Source organism: Dendropsophus ebraccatus, chromosome 10, assembly GCF_027789765.1.
Source record: "Dendropsophus ebraccatus isolate aDenEbr1 chromosome 10, aDenEbr1.pat, whole genome shotgun sequence".
Taxonomy (NCBI): domain Eukaryota; kingdom Metazoa; phylum Chordata; class Amphibia; order Anura; family Hylidae; genus Dendropsophus; species Dendropsophus ebraccatus.
This window is the reverse complement of record NC_091463.1, coordinates 44,781,575-44,800,229: the sequence shown is the minus strand read 5'-3', so window position 1 is coordinate 44,800,229 and position 18,655 is coordinate 44,781,575. Positions and strand designations below refer to the sequence as shown.

Here is an 18,655-nt window from a genome sequence, read left to right as displayed (position 1 = left end):
TGCTTAGACACATCTCTCTGTTGTAGCCATTCCTGTATATTGCTCTGGAAAAGAGTGCTTAGATACATCTCCTCTTTGATGTACTCCTGTATATTGCTCTAGAAAAGAGTGCTTAGATACATCTCCTCTCTGTTGTAGCCACTCCTGTATATTGCTCTAGAAAACAGGCTTAGATACATCTCCTCTGTCCTGTATCCACTCGTGTATGTGCCTTCACCCCCGTTCCCCTTCCCGCCCGGCAGCTGGCAGTCAGTTGGCAGTGCCAGGTCACCAGCGCTGACGTGTGCGCTTCCTCCTGCCTGGAAAGGTCGCAGGGCAGGTCCCGGCAGAGCTCCCGGGGTGGGTGCAGACCTCCCGGGGGCGGCAGCCGCCGCTCCTCCCCGTTGCCCCCTGTATCCGGCACCGGGCACCCCGCGCCACGTACCTTATGAGGGGCCCAAGCTGCAGCAGGTGCATGAGGAGTACGAGGGGTCGGTCCCTGCCCAGGTCCCGGTGGATGAAGGTGAGGGTGAGCTGCACCATGATGGAAGGGACCAGCATGAAGACGATGGTCAGCGACATCCACACTGCGTCTTCCGTGCGTTTATACTCGGCGATCATCACACAGGCGGCCACGGTCTCGGCGCAGAACAGGAGGGTGGAGGTCAGGATGCTGAACGGCGGGTGAGTGCGGGAGCGCACCGACATGTAGCCTCCGTTCTCCTGTGCGGTCTTGGGGGAGTGCGGAGCCTCGGAGACCCCCTCCATGCCGCCCGAAAAGAGTGATGGAGCCCCCTGCTCCTACGCCACACACTTCGGTAGTTCAGTCGGTAAACACGGGGAGTTGCCGGGGTCTCAGAGGGAACACCTCTCGCAGCCACCGCGGCCCCGCTGGGCTCATGTTACCCGCAGTCTGGAGAAGACAGAGGAAGCTGGTGAGAGGTGTGCCCGGTGTGCCGACCCCCGCCCGCTGCCCGCACCCACCTGCCCCGCTGCCCCCGCTAGCCCTTCTCTTCTCAAGCCTGCGGTATCGTCCTGCCGCTTCTTGCCGCTGTTCTCTCCTGAACCCTCCGGTGCCGCCCGGACTCCGCTCGCTGCCGGCTTTCAGTTGTCTACTTTCTGTGTTGAGCCTGATGTGTGGCAGCAGGTGTGTCTCTCCCCTCCGCTGGGTCCTAGGTCCCTCCCTGTTCTCTGCCCACAGTGATGTTTACAGCTCTCTGCTACATGCTTCATCTTATTCTTTACTAGAATTCGATTTCTTTTTTAATAGACAAAGAGGGAGATTTATTAAACATGGTGTAAAGTGAAACTGGCTCAGTTGCCCCTAGCAACCAATCAGATTCCACCTTTCATTCCTCCCAAACTCTTTAGAAAATGAAAGGTGGAATCTGATTGGTTGCTAGGGGCAACTGAGCCAGTTTCACTTTACACCATGTTTGATAAATCTCCACCAAAGACTAGTATGACCAACAATACTATAGTGTTACTTCTACTACTACTATAACCAACAATACTACTATATGGAAATAATACCGTCATACCAGGGACACTACCCTTACCACTAAGTAGTAGTCTGACTAATACCTACATACAGTTACTGAATAAAACTCACTGTACTGAAGCCAATGTTCCTGACAATAAAGAGGTAGACAGCAGGATTATACAGGCCCTGGAGTCTGTATTAGACAATGCAGTGCACTCACCTCACTTGACTTCTATCTTCTGTATCCAGCAGAAACCATGAAGACTTCCTCCAGCCACAGCTCCAATATACCGCACCACAGCTCAGGTTCACATCACATTTGGGCTCTCCACGGCACAGATATGTAGGAAAATGGGGCGCCAACGTCTCTGTGCACAGAGAGGAATGGTCTCCATTACTTTCCCTGCATATACAGGTTTTGTCTTAGACACATGGCCTGCTGCACTGCATGACAGAAAAATATACCGAAATATAGTCACCAGCTGAAAGATATGGGACCTCTGCCTTTCCGTTCACAGGTATGTCTACACTTTATTTTCACATTTTTCTGATGTATCCATGGAGGGAACAAATGTGATGTGAACAAACCCCTCAGGCTCCTTAGGGGCCTATTACATGAACTAATTATTGGTTGTACTTGGCCGACTACCGGACGTGTCGGCTGATAATTATTTCATGTAATAGCTCGTGCTGAAAGACAACGATCAGTCAACATGCACAATGTCAGCTAATCGTCGTTCAGCATAATGCATAAAAACGACAACGACAGAGTAGTATAATGGCAGCATAGGAGCGGCAGCAGCAGAGCGCCAAACTCTTCTATGGGCCGCCCGGAAGATCTATAGATCGTCTGAGCAGCTCCCTGCACCCCCTGCTCCTCTCTGCTTGATGTCTGTGCATGTGATAGCACAGACAGCGAGCGGGGAACGAGGAGCAAGCAAACACCAAACTGACAGGCCGACGCTCACTTGCTCCTAAATATCGAGCCGTGTAATACGGCCCTTACTGTCCAGCATATGGCTTTGTGCTTTTGGTGACTCCATTGGGCATGTGATCCCAGAGTACCAATGCCTGCCTATCCACAAGTAATGCTAATAAGAAGCCCTTAAAGTACACCGCACAGCTGGCATATGGCTTTACAACAGCAGGAAAGCAGTTAGGCTACATTCAAACATCAGTATATTTTTCTGGATAAAATTGGATGATCATGGATGATGATTTTTTTCTCTGCAATCCGCAAAATATGATGCATAGTGCATCCGTATTGTGCTTCGTATTTTGCTTAGGTGTTCTCTGCAAAATGCGGAGGCTCCCATAGACTTCTATTGGAGTGTCCGTACTGCAATTACGTACCGCATTGCAACCAGTCCTACTTTTTTACGTTGCAAATCCTCAAAAATAGAGCATGTGGCAATTGCTCCATAGGAATTAATGGGTTACAAAGTACTCCGCATTTGTGGATCTGCAAATACTGAGAACTTATGCGGACGTGTGAATAAGGCCATACAATCAGTTTGTCTCCACTCTTATCACCCAGATGCAAGGCTTGTTGCCATTGTCTAGTATTTATGACTCTCCCTTCCATTGACTCTGGAAGCACCTTCATTTGAGTTCATCAAAGTGGACTGGGTGTAGTCCATGTTGGCTCCTACACACACCTTACCGTGCTATCAGTGAAATTATTAAAGGGGAACCCCACATAAGGGAAACTTGTTTTCTATTAAAAGTACATTAAAGGGAACCTGCGAACCCCCCTTGCCGGGGCAGAGCCCAGCTGAACCCCCTCTAGAGACCCTTATACTTACCGTGGAGAACGAAGTCCCGCTCCTGGAGGCGCTCCCGCTGCCGAGATATTACCGTCGGAAGCCCGACTTGTGCGCATCAGAGATAAGTCCGATGCTCATAGAGAATGATGGCTCCATTCATTCTCTATGGGCATCAGTGTCATCTCTGGTCCACGCGCGCGGGCTTCCGACGGTGATATCTCGGCAGCGGGAGTGCCTCCAGGAGCGGGACTTCGTTCTCCGGGGTAAGTATAAGGGTCTCTAGCCAGGGGTTGGCCGGGTTCTGCCTCTGTACGGGGGGTGACAGGTTCCCTTTAAAAGTTATATAGATGTGTCTATATAATGTATTACCATATCTGTGAGGTTCTGCCACACTGGTAGCTGATTGAAATCCAGGAAATGAAGAAAAATGGCCTCTGTGCCAATTCACATTGGCTTCTGCTCCCTCTGCTCTCCCACCTTAGGAGACAAATATTCCATGCCTCTGTCTCACATTGTGTGTGTTTGCTGATGATGCAGACAGGAGGCTTGGCTGGATCCCCCAATCTCCTGAGTGATTCACCATCTGTGACCGGCCAGAAGCAGCTGCTGTTACAGGTAGAGAATACAGCGTGCTGTGTGCTGTTACAGGTAGAGAATACAGCGTGCTGTGTGGTGTTACAGGTAGAGAATACAGCGTGCTGTGTGGTGTTACAGGTAGTAGCTGTGTGGTGTTACAGGTAGAGAATACAGTGTGCTGTGTGGTGTTACAGGTAGAGAATACAGCGTGCTGTGAGGTGTTACAGGTAGAGAATACAGTGTGCTGTGTGGTGTTACAGGTAGAGAATACAGTGTGGTGTTACAGGTAGAGAATACAGTGTGCTGTGTGGTGTTACAGGTAGAGAATACAGTGTGGTGTTACCGGTAGAGAATACAGTGTGCTGTGTGGTGTTACAGGTAGAGAATACAGTGTGGTGTTACAGGTAGAGAATACAGTGTGCTGTGTGGTGTTACAGGTAGAGAATAGAGTGTGGTGTTACAGGTAGAGAATACAGTGTGCTGTGTGGTGTTTCAGGTAGAGAATACAGTGTGCTGTGTGGTGTTACAGGTAGAGAATACAGTGTACTGTGTGGTGTTACAGGTAGAGAATACAGCGTGCTGTGTGGTGTTACAGGTAGAGAATACAGCGTGCTGTGTGGTGTTACAGGTAGAGAATACAGCGTGCTGTGTGGTGTTACAGGTAGAGAATACAGCGTGCTGTGTGGTGTTACAGGTAGAGAATACAGCATGCTGTGTAGTGTTACAGGTAGAGAATACAGCGTGCTGTGTGGTGTTACAGGTAGAGAATACAGCGTGCTGTGTGGTATTACAGGTAGAGAATGCAGCGTGCTGTGTGGTGTTACAGGTAGAGAATACAGCACTGTGTGGTGTTACAGGTAGAGAATACAGTGTGCTGTGTGGTGTTACAGGTAGAGTATACAGCGTGCTGTGTGGTGTTACAGGTAGTAACTGTGTGCTGTGTGGTTTGGACCACAATGAAATGATAAAGTACTGCAAATAATTCAGTAACACAATGAAACTGCAATGTGTGAACACAGCCTAGATGTTTTGCAACAGATTTGGGTGGGAAATGGACAGCGTGGAGGACTGTGATGGACAGCTCAGGGAAAGCAATGCATTCTGGGAACTGCTCAACCAGGAACTACAGAAAAACAATACAGAACAAAACCCCCTTAAAACAAATGGATTTGTGGTAGTTTCAAAACTGGAATAGATAGGTAAGTAATGTTGTATGCTTCTGCAGAAGTTTCAATTTTTTTAACCTCTACCTGGAGTTCCCCTTTAATGCTCGTCTGAGGAAGTTTCTGCCACAAAAATCACCAATATCTGCTGCCAGCAGCTCATTCTGCAGTTTCCCACCAATCATGTCCTAGATGTGCGCCAAGGGAGACAGATTTGGAGACGCTGCTAGCCATTGTAGCATGTTTAGGCCACACAGGCGGCACTCAGCAGCATGAAGAACATGTGGCTTGATGTCATTTTGAAAAATGTCTCCTGTGACACTTTGAAGAAATGGCCGTACCATTGGATCTACGACCAAATCAATGTAAGGAGAAACTGTTTCTGCACCACTTTGAAGACTAGAGGGGTCCAGCTACTGTGCATTATGCTCTCCCCCACACCATAATTTCAGGAGTAGTACCAGCATGATGTTCCCTCCTCATTCTTGAAATTGCAACACTAGGAAGTACAAGTCGTAAGGTTATGGTGCAGAGCAAGATGGCAATGGAGACTGGTATGGAGGTCTGTCCTATTGAGCAATGAGACCCACATTTGTCTCCGATATATTGCTAGCCAGCAATTGGTCTAAAGACCATAAGGCCAGTGCTTGAAGAGGCCCCTTATGAGGGATTGTCACATGCTTCAGAATACCAAGGCATTTTGAATCATTGTATACTTCCAAGTTTGTGGAAACTGTTTTTCAGGGAAGCCATTTGGGCTGGGTGGGTACAAATGGCCTCCTGGATGAATGGACAAATATCCCAAATTACCAGGGAAGCCTGCTAATAATACTGATGTAGGCTAGGGCGAGAAGGCTGCTTGTTTCATGTGATACCTATCATGTGACTATAACTGTGGGACAGTCTGTGTATTCATATGCAATGTGATGGGCATGTGACTTCAAAAATTTAACCCTAGCCTTGAAATATAGCAGCAAGCAATAAACAATAAAAGGTTCTGGTAACAAAGCCACTGTCTGTCTTTGTCCATTTTATAGCTCACTGCTTGAGTATTGTTCTATGTCGGCTCATGTTTGACTGTTGCCTTTAACCGACTGACTGTGCTGCTGTCTCATGTCCTATTTCCCAGACACTCCACATAGATGGCTCGATTTCCTAATATAGCCACAGGCCAGCTGCAGACACAGCCTGTCACACATAACTCTTTATAGCCCAGCGTGAGAGTACTCTACTGCAAAGCTATACTTACAGTGTGCATTCTTGCGGTGCTTGAAGATGGTTCCCGGCCTCTCTGTTTATTCAACTATAAGGGCATGTCATCTACTCTACAGGTGCCTGGTTTATATTGACTACTGAAGGATAAAGAACAGACCACCATTATAAGATGGGTGGGATCAGCAGAGAAAGGAACTGAGAGGCAAAAACAACTACTATAGAATAATAATCATTTTTATTTATATAGCGCCAACATATTCCACAACAATTTTTGGGGTACATCCAGAGACAAATCAGACACACACATGAGCGGGGGTCCTGCTCGCAAGAGTGTACAGACTATGAGGAGTGCTTCATTGTTAGTATGGTCCCACCATCTTTATAAATGGGATAATGCAGGTAACTGTGGGTTAACCAGTCACTAACCAGTTCCTGTATGTGCAGGTGCTGAAGGTGGGAGTGAGAGTTTTGAATTATGGAGGATATGAGGCGTAAGTCATTAGCAGAGTGTAAAGCACGGGTAGGGTGGTAGACAGACATGAGGGAATAGATGTAGGGAGGTGCAGCACTGTGAAGAGATTTGTGGGTTAGAAGGAGTGTATATTCTGTTCTTAATAGGGAGACAGAACAATGACTGACACAGGGGGGCATCAGTACAGCGACTGGACAGGGTGATATGCCTGGCTGCTGCATTAGGAATGGACTGGAGAGGGAGAGTTTAGACAAGGGAAGCAAACTTTTAATTGCCCCCCCCGACTGACCACAAACCCTTCAACTCTAGTCATAACCATTAAACATGTTTTTTTTTAGCGCTGGATAAGCCCTTAAATATTTAAGTGCAAGTGCTAGTCAGAAGCGCTTGCAGTTGCAGCACCCAGGAGGCCTGCCCAAGGGTCCCAGGGTACTCCAGGATTTGGCTACTTATGCGGCGGGCCCAGTAGCAGCTGCTGTGGCTGCTATGGTGGTAGTTACGCCCATGGCCGATTAGTAAGAAATTGCAATAGTCAAGACAGAATAAATCGGACAAACAATGAGAGTTTGGCTGATGAAAGGGACAGATTTTAGAGATTTTTTTTTTAAAGGGGTAGTGCGGCGCTAAAAATTATTCACAGAATAACACACATTACAAAGTTATACAACTTTGTAATGTATGTTATATCTGTGAATCGCCCCCTTCCCCGTGTCCCACCACCCCTGCCCGTGTACCCGGAAGTGTGTGGTGCATTATACATTACCTGATCCGTGTCGAGGCAGTCCGCCATCTTGTACCAAACGTCATCTTCGGACGGACGGCCGAATCCCTGCCGCCGCTCCCCCTTCGCCGCGTCACAACTGTGCTCAGCCGCGATTTGCTCAGCCAATCTCGGAGAATTAGTAGGGAGCGGTTGGCTTCAGATTTAGCAGTCAGGAGATCATTAGAGACTTTAGTTTCTTTAGAATGGAAAGGACGGAAACCAGACTGCAGTGGGTCAAGAAGAGAGTTTTCAGAGAGATATGGGGTTAGGCAGGAGTAGACCAGACATTCCAAGAGTTTAGAAATGAAGGGGAGATTAGATACAGGTCGCTAGCTGGCAGTACAGGATGGGTCCAATGATGTTTTTTTCAGAAATGGGGTGATGATAGAGTGTTTGAAAGTCGATTCCAAAAGAAAGGGAGAGGTTACAGATTGTAGTTAAAGAGCTATGTACCGCACATTGTCTCCCCCAAACCACTGGCACTCCATTGTAGAGCTCCTCCTCGTGCCCAGTTCAGGGGGTAGGCCTGTCTCCCGATGCTGGTATTAAGAAGAAAAATGACTTTTATCAATGTGGCAGGGCGGGCAGTCAAACTGGCGCCCTAGGCCTGCAGTGCCCCGCCTCCCTTTACTTTCAGAATGCCCCTGGGCTGGATGGAGCGAGGAGAGAGGCACCACAGGTCTAGGGCACTGATACTATACACAACGCCAATTTGACTGCCCGCCCTGGTTTGGGATATTGGACAAAGAAGAGTTGAGGGTAGTGAAGTGGGATTGCTTAGCAGAGAAGTAACTTCAAAGAAGCACCATCAAAGAAAAAGAGTTCTAAATATGTGCCAGGGTTGTGGCTGGCTGCGTCAAGCTGTTTGAGGTACAGGGGGTGCAAGTTTGTCCAGGGTGGCTTTAAGGGTGTCCTTGTTGTGTTTGGCATAGAAGGTATGGAGCTTAACCTGTCCGCTTTCAAGAATAAATGTTATTAAAGGGGTTGTCCAGCGAAAATCTTTTTCTTTCAAATCAACTGTTTTCAGAAAGTTATATAGATTAGTAATTTGCTTATATTTAAAAAATCTAAAATCTTCCAGTAGTTATAATCTGCTGTAAATCCTGCAGGAAAAGATGTTTTCTGTTTAATCTGAAACAGTACTCTGCTGCAGCAAATCCCCATAGAAAACCTCTTTTGCTCTGGACAGTTCCTGTCTGGGACAGAAGTGGCAGCAGAGAGCACTGTGTCAGACTGAAAACAAAACAACATTTCCTGCAGGACATATACCAGCTGATAAGTATGGGAAGACAGGAGATTTTTAAATAGAAGTAAATTACAAATCTATATAACTTTCTGAAAGCAGTTGATTTGAAAGAAAAATATTTCCGCTGGACAACCCCTTTAATGAAATTATCAGCTTTAAGGCCCTATTCCACCAACAGATCTGACGACAGATTATCTGCCAAAGATTTAAAGCCAAACCCAGGAACAGACTATAAACAGAGAACAGGTCATAAAGGAAAGGCTGGATTTCTCCTCTTTTCAAATCCACTCCTGGGTTTGGCTTCAAATCTTTGGCAGATAATCTGTCGTCAGATCTGTTGGTGGAATAGGGCCTTTAGTTGCAAACAAATTGTAAAAGTAGCTGAGCTGCTGGTGTGGACAGTTTTGCAGCCCTTCTTCATATGTCATAAAGAGTTTCATAATTATACAGTAAAATAATAAGAACTGTCACAGAGATCCCAGCTAATCGCTAGTATGATCAGTTTATAGAGTATTATGCTGCACTGCAGGCTGGAGAAAGGAATTAGTGCTGATCAGCCATAGTCACAATAGAAATAGAAGATTTTGGTACACTTATTTCTCCTGCTACCACTCTCCATCTTGATGCACTGAGCTGAAGCATAAAGAAGCACTTTGTTTTTGCAAATAGTTTTAGATTTCTATGTAGCTTTATGCCTCCATCTCTTGAGTGTAGAACTATGTCCCTAGTGGTAACTGATGAGGGTAGCAGCCAGCTATTTATACTGGTCTAACCGTGACATTACAGAAATGTCTTTCCCGTTCACTGATGTCCCAACCACACTGACATCTTATTTTAACTGTAATTTTTTTTTCAGCATTCAGAAGAGAAGCAATGTTAGGCTGCACTGAAAAAAAAAAACAATAAAAATGGTGCACGGCTATAATATTTTACACTAAAATGAGAAAACATCAGGGAACAATTGATATAAAAAAATGCAGGCAAAAAAAATTATTCAACATTTGTTTCTGAGGGAAGCCTTAACCCCTTAAAGGGGGTAGTGCGGCACTAAACATTTATTAACAAAATAACACACATTACAAAGTTATACAACTTTGTAATGTGTGTTATGTAAGTGAATGGTCCCCTTCCCCGTGTTCCCCTCCACCCCGGAAGTGCAGTACATTATACTCACCGCATTTGTCGACCCCCAGCCGCCATCTTGGGACAATGACGACATCTTCGGGGGGCCGTCCGAACCGCTCCAGCCGTCCCTTATGCCGACCCCCCTCTACCGCGTCATTAGCTGCTCAGCTGCGTGACCCTTCTCTGAACTCCCGTAAAGGGGCGATCATGTACAGGTATGTCATTGGTTCTTAATGGGTTAATGTCTCCATATAACTTTGATCAGTTGTACCCACTGTACTCCTGACTTTTCACTGGCAGATGATGTCAGTGGAGATAGGGGTTGGGTGTTATAGAAAATCGCACACAACCCCTTTGTTTTGGGAGAGGTAAGCCACTTGTTTTGGGAGAGATAAGAATGCTCGGCCATGCCAAACGTCCCTGTGTACGTTAACACATAACTTACTGTTCTGCCATCAGGTGTTGAATGTGTATGACCAGCTTTAGAGTAAAGCCCCTATTACACGGTGCGACAGAGAGGGGCGCTTGCTTGCGCCTCTTTCCCCGCTCGCTAATCGGTAGATCGTCCGGGCAGCCCACAGCAGATAGCAGCGGTCTGCTGCCGCCACTCCTGTTCCTTGAAAGGAAAACGACAGCAACGATCAGTCGACATTGTTCATATCGGTTGATCGTTGCCTTCTATTACACAGGACGATTACCGGCTGTAACAGCCAATATCGGCCGATAATCATTCTGTGTAATAGGACCTTTACAAGCAAGTTTATTGGCTCTGACCCAGGGGCGTAGCTAGGGGTTCAGCCTAGGGGGGGCAAGTGAGGCTCAGTGGGCCCCTAACCGATTATGTTACCCATAGGTAACAGTAGATGACACTGCTTTCCGAATAATAAAGTGTATTTTCTACTACATTATTCATAGTGAACAGGGACTGAGAACAGTGGAAAAGACTTTCTACGTTTCACATATATAACCATGTAAAAATTAAAGGGGCTATCAAGCTTTGCAAAAACATAGCTGCCTTTTTCCAGAAACAGCACCTCTATCCTCCAAAGCTTGGATGGGGTAGTGCAGCTCAGTTCTACTAAAAGAGAATGGAACAAAGTTGTAATACCACAAACAACCTAGAGGAAGCTATGGCACTGTTTTTGTTTTCTAATTAGCCATCCATCCATTCTATCTTTTTATCTCATATCTGTCTAATATCTATTGGGCAGCACGGGGACTACACCATAGCTGGTGGTCAATGACTAAATTAGCAACACCTGAAGGGTATACCCGCAGTACCAGTAGCGTAAATGTATAGTACAAATGCTGGGTAATAACAATAAATAGTCCCATGGAGTTTAAGGCAACTATACTAAATAAATACAAAAAAATACAAAAAAAGCCAGACTACTGCAATATAACTAAATGGAATAATTACTGTACTAATTCATAGAAACAGTACATTAAATATGTAGGAGAAGTCAGCACTGATAATCATGGTGTACAGGATATATGAGAGCAGCCAATTTATGCCTCCATGTAGTATTTAGACCCAATTTTAGTCCCCATATAGTTTGCAGGGTCCCTCTGTGCTCTCATATAGTAAAACAGCCACCATCTATACCCTAACATAGTAGATTTTTCCCCCCTTGTTCCTCCATATAGAAGATAGACCCTCCCTGTGCACCCCCATATCAGCACCATGTCATGTAGGTAATCCCATGGTATGTATTCTCCATGCAGCCACCCCCTTCCCCAGCAGTAATCTCCCTGGTGGTTAGACACCACTACCACCATCACTGTGAGCAGACTGTAGCTCCAAATTAGGTTACCCCTTTTTCAGTTAGCTCCCACATCCCATACCCCAACCCCCATAGATAACATCCTTCCACAAAGTTAGCCCCACCCACATAGGTCTCCTCTATAAATAAGCGGGGAAAAAGCAATACTTACCTGCTGTGCGGTTGCTTTACTGTGGTCTTCTGATGCCAACTCTCTCCCTGCTCTGTGAGCGCACGAGTGACATCAATTATGTACCACAGTGAGGGAACGGCCTCTTGTGACCACAACAGTGATTGGCAGGGTGGAGAGCCAGTGGCGTAGCTACCATAGAGGCAGGGTAGGCAGTTGGCATGGGGCCCGTGCAGGAGGGGTCTGGGGGAGAAGGTAAGAGCGTGTGTCCTTCTGCTCAACCCCTTGTGTACTGCAGTGTGTCCCAATGACCCAATGTTTACTTACATGCTGCAACACAAAAAAGGGTTAACAAGCAGAAGACAGAGATCTCTGCTTCACTGCACTGATAACCTCTGACCTCTGTTCTCCAGCTGGCAATCAAGTAGGAAAGGAAAATGTGCAGAGCTCCAGTACAGAGGTCAGGGGTTAACAGTACACCAGCAGTAAAGCACATATATACCTTGGTTTAGGAGTAACTTGGTTTAAGAGTGTTTTGGTTTAAGAGCTCACAGTTTTTCAAAATTGTGACTTGGTTTAAGAGCATTGCTGTGGTTTACGAGCTCCCTGTACTGGGTGGGAGCGCAAATGGGGGAGAGGCATGGTCTGCATAGCGGGGTCTACAGCAATGTACTCTGACCCAGGAAGTCTCCCTCACCTTCCAAATCATATCAGATCCACTTCAGGCTGGGGCTTACATCAGGGGACTGGACTGTGGGGGTAATCTCTTCATAGCTGTTACCTCTCTCTCCCCGGACAGAGAGTGCTGCATGTATGTGCCCACATCTGCCCTGCTCATTCCTTCATGCACCCTGCAGTCTCTGTCCGCCCTTGTGTTTCCCATCCTCTCCATTACTGTACAGTAACTTATAATATCACATATTCTTCTGTTTCTGAATGTTTGTTTCATTTGTTTTACATGTTATTTAGAATAATAAATCCTTATTTTTGGGGTGTGGAACCAATTGTATGTATTTTATGATTTCGTATGGGAAAATTTGCTTTGGTTTAAGAGTGCATTGGATTACAAGCACAGTCCAGTAACGAATAATGCTCGTAATCCAAGGCACCACTGTATATATATATATATATATATATATATATATATATATACGCAGTGCTTTGTGTTGTGCATAGGGGGGGGGGCCCGTTACAAATTTTTGCTATGGGGCCCCGTGAATCCTAGCTACGCCCCGTGGAGAGCCAACGCTCTCCTTGCCTATCACCCTGATGCATTCAATTGTATGTACTCCTTGCATACAGGCGCTTACAGCTAAATGGTCAGACACAACATTCGGTAGCCATGTGGGCCCCCCGGGAGCACTGGTTGCTGGCCAGGGGCCACCTACAGCCAATAGACATTTGTTAAGTCTGTCTGCAAAAGCGATAGCTTTGGCGGACACCATTAACTGGCAAAATCTTCAGTGGGCACAGGAGCGGCCGCCCCCTCTGCCCCCACCAAATTACGCTACTGCTCTGACCTTTTTTTATCAAGGTGTTCAGAGGAAGTATATGGTGATAAGAATATATGACCCACGGCCATTGTGGGTGATAAAGTATATATGTGTTTGGGTACACAATGACCTGACGCAGCCACTTATTATTATTCATATTATCTGACAATGTGTAAACTAGAGTATAACTTAGATAAGGAGGGTAAAGTTTATTGCTGATGCTGTTAGAGTGATAATTGTCAGGCCTATGTGCTGTCATAAAACTTCTTACAGCCCCTATCGTGCCACTTTACTTATGGGCAGTATGGTATAGTTTATGTGTTGCTGTGCTAGGGCTGGGCGATATGGGCCAAAATTAATATCGCGGTTAATCACACATGTAGCCCCGGTAACGATAACTGAACGATAATTTTGACACGCCCTTTTTTGCAAACCACACCCATTTGCTATGAAAAACTGGCAATATCAAAAAAGTAAAAAAGAACTCACTGAGCATGACTATACGGGGGGCGGACAGGGGTGTATGACTATACAGTGGGGCGGACAGGGGTGTATGACTATACAGGGGGGCAGACAGGGGTGTATGACTATACGGGGGGGGGCAGATAGGGGTTTATGACTATACAGGGGGGCGGACAGGGGTGTATGAGTATACGGGGTGGGCGGACAGGGGTGTATGACTATACAGGGGAGGCAGATAGGGGTGTATAACTATACAGGGGGCGGACAGGGGTGTATGACTATACAGGGGGGGCGGACAGGGGTGTATGACTATACAGGGGGCGGACAGGGGTGTATGAGTATACGGGGGGGGGCGGACAGGGGTGTATGACTATACAGGGGAGGCAGATAGGGGTGTATAACTATACAGGGGGCGGACAGGGGTGTATGACTATACAGGGGGGCGGACAGGGGTGTATGACTATACAGGGGGGGCAGATAGGGGTGTATGACTATAAAGGGGGGGGGGCGGACAGGGGTGTATGACTATACAGAGTGGCGGACAGGGGTGTATGACTATAGGGGGAGGGTTGTATTACTATACAGGGAGGTGCATGCTGGGACCTGTAGTCCCCTCAGTAACAATACAGGGCTGTAACATAGGAGGAATGAATGGGCTGCAGCAGGATGCCACACACAGTAATGTCTCCTATAACTTATTCTGCCTGCTGCAGCCCATTCATTCCTCCTATGCTACACTCCTGTACTGTTACTTAGGGAAGTGCAGCCACCCCTAAATGCTGCTCCTCCAGCTCTGACTCACCAGTGTCCCTGCACACAAAGGAAAACGTGCAGTGATCGCCGGCCGGGTGTGTGGGGGGGAGCCTCGGACGGGAGAGGTGGGGGGCCCTCGGACTGGACTGGACGGAACCAGTGGGGTGGGGGTGCTTCAGACGGAACCGGACCGGTGGGGGGCATCGGACGGGTGAGGTGAGGAGCCGCAGACCGGACCGGTTGGGGTGGGGGGTATCGGACGGGTGAGGTGAGGAGCCGCAGACGGGACCGGATCGATGGGGGTGGGGGATATCGGATGGGTGAGGTGAGGAGCCTCAGACGGGACCGGACGGGTGAGGAGGGCGGGCGCTTGGATGGGACTTGCGGGGGCGGGGCATTCTTACACTGCTGCTTCTCCACCACCTCCCGCTCTGATATTAGCACCCCTGCACATAATGTACAGCGCTAATGCCGGGCGGCGCGCGTGTGTGCGGGAATGCGCTCTCACAGGATGGGGGCACTGACAGGGAGATAGAAAAACAAAAATACCGCAGATACCGTCCTGGCTAAGTTGAGATCGGTTAACCGACGCCAGTGACGGTATTGTTATTTTTGCGGTATACCGCCCAGCCCTATGCTGTGCTCAGGGGCGGACACAGACTGCAAAGGGCCCCTGTGCAAGAAATTTTTTTGGGCCCCTATAACCTATTGGTTTCTCAACCTTTTTGCCTTAACGATGCACACATATGTACGACCGGGTATCTGCTACATGTGTCCCATTTTCTTAGGAGGGCCCTACAGCGCAGCACAGATGCCAGGGCCCACTAAAGGACTGTACTACAGTCTGTGCAGGCTCCAGTGTGGGACTGGGGCACCTGTGGCACACCAATAGAACTGATCATGGGGGGCACCCAAATAATGAACCCGTCAGAAGTGACATGCTGACCTGCTCCCATCTTGGACTGATGTATCTGTGACCACAACTCCTGGAATAACAATAACTACAACTCTCAGAATGCCTTATACTTATGAAGCTCTCAGGGTTTGCTGGGAGCCGAGTTGTCTGCTCATTTGTACTTCAAATCCTAGCACATCCCGAGGGCTGCAGTAAATGCTGGTAGTTGTAGTGTTTACAGCTGTTGTACTTGGAGGGTTCTGGCTGCATTATACACTGGAGGCTTTGTGGGAGATCAGAATATATAGCTCAGAGTGTGGAAGTGACCCCAGAACAGCACTAAGAGGAGATAAAACAAATGGGCCCTTAATCACTGTTGGGGCACAGGTGGGATACATGTACGGTATGTGGCTGCACAGGTGGGATACATGTACTGTATGTGGCTGCCTAGGGGGAGATGAAAGAGAAAAACAACCATGCTGCAGGGTGGAGGGGGGCACATCCTCTATCTTGCAACTTCCAGCAGCCTGACAGACACACTGACAATAACCACTCACTGTCAGAGCTGCTGCTCCAGGGGGGAGGGGGGCACAACCTCTATCTTGCAACTTCCAGCATCCTGACAGACACACTGACAATAACCACTCACTGTCAGAGCTGCTGCTCCTCTTCACACCCTGCAAGATCCCTCCAGCCCCTGTCACCCAGAAAAAGGAGTTTTGGTGCCCTAGGCAGAGAAGGCAAATGGTGCCCCCCAGTGTATAGCCCACACATACAGTATAGCTTCCTGGCTGCCCCCACATAGTGTATAGCAGGGGTCCCTAAACTTTTTACACAGGGGGCCTGTTCACTGTCCCTCAGAGCGGTGGAGGGCCGGACTATATGCTGCTGCTATATCTGGTCCGCAGGGAGCCATTGCCGCTGGAGAATGACACTGTCTCTGCCCATGAAGAGAAGGTGGAGTGGAAGCTCATACTGCTCATCTGTCTCTGGTTCAGGAGAGGAGCATTGGGGGTGGCTTAGGATAGTGGAGTTGTAGTTCTACCACAGCCACACAGGAGCATGCTGGGAGCTGTAGTTCTACCACAGCCACAGAATCATGCTGGGAGTTGTAGTTCTACCATAGCCACACGGAATCATGCTGGGAGTTGTAGTTCTACCACAGCCACATGGGATCATGTTGGGAACAGTGGTTTTACCTAAGCCACACAGGAGCATGCTGGCAGGTGTAGATCTACCACAACCACACAGGATCATGCTTGGAGTTGTAGTTCTACCACAGCCACACAGGAAATTGCTGGGAGCTGTAGTTCTCCCACAGCCACACAGGTGCATGCTGGGGGTTATTGTTCTACCAAAGCCACACAGGAGCATGATGGGAGCTGTAGTTCTACCACAGCCACACAGGATCATGCTGGTAGTTGTAGTTCTACCACAGCCACACAGGACCATGCTGGAAACTGTAGTTCTACCTCAGCCACACAGGAGCATGCTGGGAGCTATAGTATTATCACAGCCACACAGGAGAATGCTGTGAGCTGTAGTATTACCACAACCACAGAGGATCATGCTGAAAGTTGTATTTCTACTATAGCCTCACAGGATCATGGTGGGAGTTGTAGTACTACCTCAGCCACACATGAGCACTAACACACACTCCATTAGCACACACATTCCACTAACACACACAATCCATTACCACACACACACACACAGATACATATTATACATATACTCAACCACACAGCATTAGCAGTGGAGGATGACACTGCTCTCTGAGCGGAGAATCATATGCCTCATCTGTCTCTGTCGGGAGGGGGGCAGGTGCCTGTCTCCGCGGGGCTGGAGGTGAAAATAGCGCCCCATGTAATTCAGCAGGAGATGGCGCCCTAGGCCATCGCCTACCCTGGCCTACCCTTTGTCCTGACCCTGATGTCACCACATGCTCTCTGTCTCCTCCTCACACAAGGTATGCTGGGCAGTGGAGTACAAGTATGGGAGGGGCTGTCAGCAGCTGCAGGAGGAAAGGAGGAGAGAGAACCTGCACTTCCCGAGTGCTGATACCGCCTGGCGGGCCCCTCTATTGGCCTGGGCCCTGTGCAGCTCTGGCTGTGTTGGTTTTTATGTTCAAAACTCTGTCTGGAAAAAATGCATGAAATACCTGCTCATACTGAGCTAGTTCATAAGCTGTCTCTGGTTGCCAGATTATTAGTAGTAGCCCCTTTTACATGGCAATATTTTGCATCAGCATTTGTAAGATCAGATCGGCAGCAATGAGATGGATGGATGTCAGACCTCCTTCAGTGAGCAAATGGAAAAAACTAGTTAATTCCACGCTATCATATGAGTTTATTGTATACAAGCACAGAGGTTGCCCTGGGAAATTCCGCAAAGTGTGGGGTTGGTGGTGTGACTCACCTCTGACGACATTTCAACCCAGTAGATTTATACGGATTGGAGAACACAATCTCCCTTCCCCTCACGGGGGGGACTAGTCTAACTCTATATATTTCTTGCGTGCGGATGCCTTTCCCAGTGATAATGTGATCTGTGCGATAATTGATACATTGTGCTACCTTCTTTTTTCTGTACTGCTGTTTCTGTTTTATGTTTGATTACTTAGTAGACACAAGTATATTTCTTTCTGCTCTGCTGAGCTGTCATGTACATGTTATGTTATAATATGTGATATTGCTTGTGTCTGTTCTTTATCCTTCAATAAAAGGAGTTTAAAAAAAAAAGATCAGATCGGCAGTGGGTCCAAAACATGGAAGTGCAAATGATTTGATTGTAGTTTCCTTTTTTCTGCACAGGTTCCATTTCTAGTTTTGAGTTAGCAGACTTCCAGAATTTAGAAAACTGTCTCTCTAGTGCCACCTATTAGCGGTAGCTACCCCATAAGTCTTCTAAGACAGGACCCCTCAACCCTTTTTCTATTGGAGCCTCATCCAACAGAAGAAAGTGATGCCTGGGCCTCACCAGACTGACCAAGAGGTTGCCTGAGCCTCACCATCTGTGGTAGAAGTCTATGCAAAAATAAAAGCTCTTGCTCAGCCCACCCTTATTGTTTCCTAAACGCTATATAACATTAAAATGATTACGCAATGAGTCAGTAATGTTCCTAAAACCCACTTGGCGGGTCTGCAGCAAGTCCCCTTGCTGCGTATTTGCAGCGAGACTCGCTGCAGATCCCGGCCCTATACTTTTAATGGCAGACAAACACACAGCAGGTATGTACATCCCTGCTGCGAGTTTGTCTGCAGCCCACCCTATTAACCCCGCCGGAGCTGATACTTCACCTGATCCCGGCTCTGGCGGTTCCCGATGTCTTCAGCAAGCCAGAGCGGGGACCAGGTGAAGTATATGCTCCA

At 47.7% G+C, this 18,655-nt stretch overlaps 2 protein-coding genes across 3 annotated transcripts in view; one reads left to right on the top strand and one right to left on the bottom strand.

Annotated features, from left to right (window-relative positions):
• The window catches only part of XKRX (XK related X-linked), a 44,529-nt gene extending 43,400 nt beyond the window's left edge, over window positions 1–1,129 (bottom strand). The window contains exons 1-2 of one of the 2 annotated variants that reach the window (XM_069985913.1): window positions 964–1,129; window positions 425–892 (exon numbers count right to left, since the gene is read on the bottom strand). In XM_069985913.1, coding sequence (XP_069842014.1) covers window positions 425–747 — 323 coding nt within the window. In that variant the 5' untranslated portion in view covers window positions 748–892; window positions 964–1,129. The other variant, XM_069985914.1, reaches the window with a different exon arrangement.
• Window positions 1,130–1,449: 320 nt separating this feature from the next.
• Window positions 1,450–18,655, top strand: part of ARL13A (ARF like GTPase 13A) — an 87,832-nt gene continuing 70,626 nt past the window's right edge. The window contains exon 1 of the mRNA XM_069986480.1: window positions 1,450–1,980. The gene's annotated coding sequence lies outside the window, so the exon portion shown is untranslated. The remainder of the gene's footprint in view (window positions 1,981–18,655) is intronic.